Source organism: Lucilia cuprina, chromosome 4 (genome assembly GCF_022045245.1).
Source record: "Lucilia cuprina isolate Lc7/37 chromosome 4, ASM2204524v1, whole genome shotgun sequence".
Lineage (NCBI taxonomy): Eukaryota > Metazoa > Arthropoda > Insecta > Diptera > Calliphoridae > Lucilia > Lucilia cuprina.
Genome location: NC_060952.1, coordinates 57,835,033 through 57,842,532, shown reverse-complemented (window position 1 = coordinate 57,842,532; position 7,500 = coordinate 57,835,033). Strand labels below are relative to the sequence as shown.

The 7,500-nt window shown below is 24.1% G+C and overlaps 1 protein-coding gene across 1 annotated transcript in view; it reads right to left on the bottom strand.

The window, feature by feature from the left end:
• Positions 1–1,854: 1,854 nt before the first annotated feature.
• Positions 1,855–7,500, bottom strand: part of LOC124419224 — a 9,894-nt gene continuing 4,248 nt past the window's right edge. The window contains exon 5 of the mRNA XM_046947842.1: positions 1,855–1,887. Coding sequence (XP_046803798.1) covers positions 1,855–1,887 — 33 coding nt within the window. The remainder of the gene's footprint in view (positions 1,888–7,500) is intronic.

The following is a 7,500-nucleotide window of genomic DNA, read 5'->3' as shown; positions in this document are numbered from 1 at the left end:
TTAAATTTCACTTGAAGAATTTTTACATTCATCTGAACATTTATATTATAACGAGCGAACCAAAGAATAATATAAAGTTGGACTATGACATTGTTTTACAACAATAACATTTCCTTCTCTTCACAGACGAGTTCTGTGTAAATTCAACACACTTGTGAGAACTCAATTCTCTCACAATACTTCAAAACTTTTTCGCGAAAATACCAGGATAATAGGACTTGAACAACGTTTTTTCACAAACACATAACTATTTTTTAATTTTTTACACAATTTTATCGCATTTAACAATCCGAAATATTTTTATTTTTTACAAACTAAAAAAATATTTTTTTATTTTTTTGACAATTAATTTTTGTGTGTTGAAATTAAAATTGACAAAACAAGGTTGTATATTTTGGTAGAAAATGAAAAAAATTATTTAAAATAAACTTATTTTTTGCAAAAAAAAAAGAGATTTTAAGTCCGAAAAATATATTTATTAAATGTTTACAGATTAGATGTGGGCAAATTAAATTAAAAAATCTGCGAATGTAGAAATTTAAATGTTATATATATAACGATAAAATGATTATTATATTTTTCCGCATTTTGTTTAATACTTAATGTCAGTTTTTGGACCAAAAAGTACAAATACAAATTTAATTTGAAAAGCTTGCAATAAATACGGCGCTACATACATAAAGAGTTGTGCAGAATTTTTGGTGGATAATTTTCTAAAAGTATAAAAAGATATCGGAAGATGAATTCAACCAAATTTTATATGAACAATGCTTTATATGCTTCATTTGAGAGGTCTACCTATTTATATAAGATTTACAAAAGTGCTGTCTTATATCGATTTAGCAATAAATTTATATTTTATATTTTTGATATAAAATTCGATTTTTATGGAAAATATTAGTAATTGCGCATCTTTGTTTTCTCGAATTGAGAGTCATTTAAAGTAAATTTTTAAAGAGTTGTATAAATGGAAATTTTAAGGGGAGATTAGAATGATTTTCTAGATAGATTTAAATGTTATATAAGGAACCACAACCGATTTAAATTCGAATTTTTGTGAAAATGTAATATGAATATATAATTTACCCTATTTTAGGATCGTAGGAAACTACATCCGATTCTGATTTAAAATAGTTATTTTCTGATACACAGTAGTTTACAGGTTTTGAAATAAAAATAGTTTTCCGGTGGAAAATATAAGTGATGGTAGTCTTATATATGGATCCACAACAATATAATTTTGATAAAAAATGTTCATATGCAATTTTCTCGATTGTAGGAAATTACATCCGATTCTGTTTTCAAATAGTTATTTTTTGAGGATATACAGCCGATTACAGGTTTTGAAATAAGAATAGTTTTCCGGTGGAAAATATAAGTGATGGGAGTATAATATACGGATCTACAGCCGATTTTACGCTTTAGATGAAAATCGATTTTGATAATAAATTAAATTGATTACAGATTTTTATTTTACGTAATCGCAAAGTTAGTTAAAATATTATAGAGTTTTCAAATAAAATAAATTTTTGATTAAAAATTTAACTAAGTAATAATTCTCATATAATATAAGAAGTATATATCATGGTCTTTATCATTAAAAATGTAACAAAAAGTAAACAAAAAAAGTCATTGCATTTCATTAAGATCACAACATTCCTGAAATTGGTGGTATAGGTGTATTTTTTGGATTTAATGTATTAAACATTATCTTCCTCAAACTAACCTAACCTTCACGATTGAACTATTGTCATACTAAATTTCATGAAGCATAAAATCCAGATCAAAAAGTTGATTCCAAAAATACACTGTATGTTACCAAATTTCTTGAAAATCGGTTCATATTTTTTATATTTAGCCTAGAAATTTGGTGTTATAGCTGGTATTCTAAAAGTGAACATAAAAATATGCGTAGCATCCAATATAATATAGAGTCTTTTTTAACTTCTGAGGTTACACCTATAATGTGCCGAATTTTATGTAAAATTTTGACTAATTTGTAGACAAATTTAAGAAACTATCTTCGAAAAATTATACTGAAATCAGCATATTCAATCACTGGGAACAAAGGATACTTTCAAATTAATTGTTTTAATTTTTCAATGTGCAGTAGATTTTAAGAACTCTTCAGTTTAAATTGTGAAGTAGAAATTTGTAACCGCTTATGGCCTATAGGCTACGTTATTGAATAAATAAATAAATAAATAAATAAATTTGGTCACACTTTACTTTGAATTGTAAAGAAGCAAAAGGGATTCGGGGCATTTTATTAACTACGAAAATACGTACCATACAAAATTTCAAGCGATTTTCTTGCTATTTGAAAAGTTACATGCAATTCAAGAAACTCTGAAACGATCTGGACAAAATCATAAAAAATTTGGGATCACTGCAAGATTTCAAAATTCTTAAAAAGAACAAAATTATTGTCCTAGGAAAAATATGAAGAGTCCTTAAATTTTGACAGAGGAAAAACAACAATTTGACAAACAATTTTGAGTTGTTCATTAAAGAGTAAAATCACCGTTTTTGTCTCATCATTGTTTCTCAAATACATTCATTTATACAAATTTAATTTGAAAAGCTTGCAATAAATAATTTTCTAAAAGTATAAAAAGATATCGAAAGATGAATTCATCCAATTTTTTATTTATGAACAATGCTTTATTATGCATAATTTGAGAGGACTACCTATTTATATAAAATTTGCAAAAGTGCTGGACACTATTCATGGTTTTTTAGATTTGAGCTGCATTTAAAAAAATGGCAACCGAATTTATATCCAGACTAGCTAATACCCGGTGTGCTTCGCTACCCCTATCGAAATTAAATACATAATAATGAAAAAATATTTAATTAATTACTAAAATATAAAATTTTTCTTAAAGGTTTATTATAATTTATATTGATGACAATAAACTATCAAAAAACTGTCTATATATATATATATATATATATATATATATATATATATATATTTATATATATATTATATATATATATATTATATATATATATATATATATATATATATTATATATATATATATATATATTATATATATATATATATATATATCTTATATATATACATTTATAATATATATATATTTATATATATAATATATATATATATATATATATATATATATATAATATAATAATAAAAAATAAATAGGAATACGCTGTGAAAATTTCAAGCAAATCATTCAGTGTATTTTATATATATATATATATATATATATATATATATATATATATATATATATATATATATATTTATATTATATATATATATATATATATATATATATATATATATATATATATATATATATATTATATATATATATAGACAGTTTTTTGATAGTTTATTGTCATCAATATAAATTATAATAAACCTTTAAGAAAAATTTTATATTTTAGTAATTAATTAAATATTTTTTCATTATTATGTATTTAATTTCGATAGGGGTAGCGAAGCACACCGGGTATTAGCTAGTCTGGATATAAATTCGGTTGCCATTTTTTTAAATGCAGCTCAAATCTAAAAAACCATGAATAGTGTCCAGCACTTTTGCAAATTTTATATAAATAGGTAGTCCTCTCAAATTATGCATATAAAGCATTGTTCATAAAAAATTTGGATGAATTCATCTTTCGATATCTTTTTATACTTTTAGAAAATTATTTATTGCAAGCTTTTCAAATTAAATTTGTATAAATGAATGTATTTGAGAAACAATGATGAGACAAAAACGGTGATTTTACTCTTTAATGAACAACTCAAAATTGTTTGTCAAATTGTTGTTTTCTCTGTCAAAATTTAAGGACTCTTCATATTTTCCTAGGACAATAATTTTGTTCTTTTTTAAGAATTTTGAAATCTTGCAGTGATCCCAAATTTTTTATGATTTTGTCCAGATCGTTTCAGAGTTTCTTGAATTGCATGTAACTTTTCAAATAGCAAGAAAATCGCTTGAAATTTTGTATGGTACGTATTTTCGTAGTTAATAAAATGCCCCGAATCCCTTTTGCTTCTTTACAATTCAAAGTAAAGTGTGACCAAATTTATTTATTTATTTATTTATTCAATAACGTAGCCTATAGGCCATAAGCGGTTACAAATTTCTACTTCACAATTTAAACTGAAGAGTTCTTAAAATCTACTGCACATTGAAAAATTAAAACAATTAATTTGAAAGTATCCTTTGTTCCCAGTGATTGAATATGCTGATTTCAGTATAATTTTTCGAAGATAGTTTCTTAAATTTGTCTACAAATTAGTCAAAATTTTACATAAAATTCGGCACATTATAGGTGTAACCTCAGAAGTTAAAAAAGACTCTATATTATATTGGATGCTACGCATATTTTTATGTTCACTTTTAGAATACCAGCTATAACACCAAATTTCTAGGCTAAATATAAAAAATATGAACCGATTTTCAAGAAATTTGGTAACATACAGTGTATTTTTGGAATCAACTTTTTGATCTGGATTTTATGCTTCATGAAATTTAGTATGACAATAGTTCAATCGTGGAAGGTTAGGTTAGTTTGAGGAAGATAATGTTTAATACATTAAATCCAAAAAATACACCTATACCACCAATTTCAGGAATGTTGTGATCTTAATGAAATGCAATGACTTTTTTTGTTTACTTTTTGTTACATTTTTAATGATAAAGACCATGATATATACTTCTTATATTATATGAGAATTATTACTTAGTTAAATTTTTAATCAAAAATTTATTTTTATTTGAAAACTCTATAATATTTAACTAACTTTGCGATTACGTAAAATAAAAATCTGTAATCAATTTAATTTATTATCAAAAATCGATTTTCATCTAAAGCGTAAAATCGGCTGTAGATCCGTATATTATACTCCCATCACTTATATTTTCCACCGGAAAACTATTCTTATTTCAAAACCTGTAATCGGCTGTATATCCTCAAAAAATAACTATTTGAAAACAGAATCGGATGTAATTTCCTACGATCGAGAAAATAGCATATGAACATTTTTTATCAAAATTATATTGTTGTGGATCCATATATAAGACTCCCATCACTTATATTTTCCACCGGAAAACTATTTTTATTTCAAAACCTGTAATCTATTATCTTAAATATACGAATTTCATATTTTCTTAAAGTGGTGTGGCTCCCCTCCCACTTGAAAATTCAAAATAATAGGAATGCGCTGTGAAAATTTCAAGCAAATAGGTTCATCCGTTTAGCAGTCTATATATATATATATATATAATATATATATATATATATCTATTATATATAATATATATATTATATATATATATATATATTATATATATTTATATATATATATATATATATATATATATATATATATATATATTATATATATTATATATATATATATATATATATTATATTATATATATATATATATATATATATATATATATATATAATATATATATATATATAATATTATATATATAATTTTCAAGTGGGAGGGGAGCCACACCACTGTAAGAAAATATGAAATTCGTATATTTAAGATAATAAAAGTTTGTTTTCGCATAAGAACTTAATCTGTGTGAAAAATCGCCAGAATCGGTCCACAATTTCATATACCTCTCATACAAAAGTACATATTCCCAGAAATTTGTTTTTTTTTGTTAATAACTTCCGTCGTAATGTCGATATCTTTTATAAGAATTTTGAAATCTTGCAATTAGCACAAATGTTTCACGATTTTGTCCAGAATTTTTCATAATTGTTTCAGAGTTTCTTGAATTGCATGTAACTTTTCAAATAGCAAGAAAATCGCTTGAAATTTTGTATGGTTAATGGTAAGTATTTTTGTAGTTAATAAAATGCTCCGAAGCCCTTTTGCTTCTTTACAATTTAAAGTAAAGTGTGACCAAATTTAAACTGAAGAGTTCTTAAAATCTACTGCACGTTGAAAAATTAAAACAATTAATTTGAAAGTGTCCTTTGTTCCCTACCAGTGATTGAAAATGCTGATTTCAGTATAATTTCTCGAAGATAGTTTCTTAAATTTGTCTACAAATTAGTCAAAATTTTACATAAAATTCGGCATATTAATAGGTGTAACCTCAGAAGTCAACAAAGACTCTATATTATATTGATTGGATGCTATGCATATTTTTATGTTCACTTTTAGAATACCAGCTATAACACCAAATTTCTAGGCTAAATATAAAAAAATATGAACCGATTTTCAAGAAATTTGGTAACATACAGTGTATTTTTGGAATCAACTTTTTGATCTAGATTTTATGCTTCATGAAATTTAGTATGACAATAGTTCAATCGTGGAAGGTTAGGTTAGTTTGAGGAAGAGAATGTTTAATACATTAAATCCAAAAAAAATACACCTATACCTATATTATATGAGAATTATTATTTAGTTAAATTTTTAATCAAAAATTTATTTTTATTTGAAAACTCTATAATATTTAACTAACTTTGCGATTACGTAAAATAAAAATCTGTAATCAATTTCATTTATTATCAAAAATCGATTTTCATCTAAAGCGTAAAATCGGTTGTAGCTCCGTATATTATACTCCCATCACTTATATTTTCCACCGGAAAACTATTCTTATTTCAAAACCTGTAATCGGCTGTATATCCTCAAAAAATAACTATTTGAAAACAGAATCGGATGTAATTTCCTACAATCGAGAAAATTGCATATGAACATTTTTTATCAAAATTATATTGTTGTGGATCCATATATAAGACTACCATCACTTATATTTTCCACGGAAAACTATTTTTATTTCAAAACCTGTAAACTACTGTGTATCAGAAAATAACTATTTTAAATCAGAATCGGATGTAGTTTCCTACGATCCTAAAATAGGGTAAATTATATATTCATATTACATTTTCACAAAAATTCGAATTTAAATCGGTTGTGGTTCCTTATATAACATTTAAATCTATCTAGAAAATCATTCTAATCTCCCCTTAAAATTTCCATTTATACAACTCTTTAAAAATTTACTTTAAATGACTCTCAATTCGAGAAAACAAAGATGCGCAATTACTAATATTTTCCATAAAAATCGAATTTTATATCAAAAATATAAAATATAAATTTATTGCTAAATCGATATAAGACAGCACTTTTGTAAATCTTATATAAATAGGTAGACCTCTCAAATGAAGCATATAAAGCATTGTTCATATAAAATTTGGTTGAATTCATCTTCCGATATCTTTTTATACTTTTAGAAAATTATCCACCAAAAATTCTGCACAACTCTTTATGTATGTAGCGCCGTATTTATTGCAAGCTTTTCAAATTAAATTTGTATTTGTACTTTTTGGTCCAAAAACTGACATTAAGTATTAAACAAAATGCGGAAAAATATAATAATCATTTTATCGTTATATATATAACATTTAAATTTCTACATTCGCAGATTTTTTAATTTATTTTGCCCACATCTAATCTGTAAACATTTAATAAATA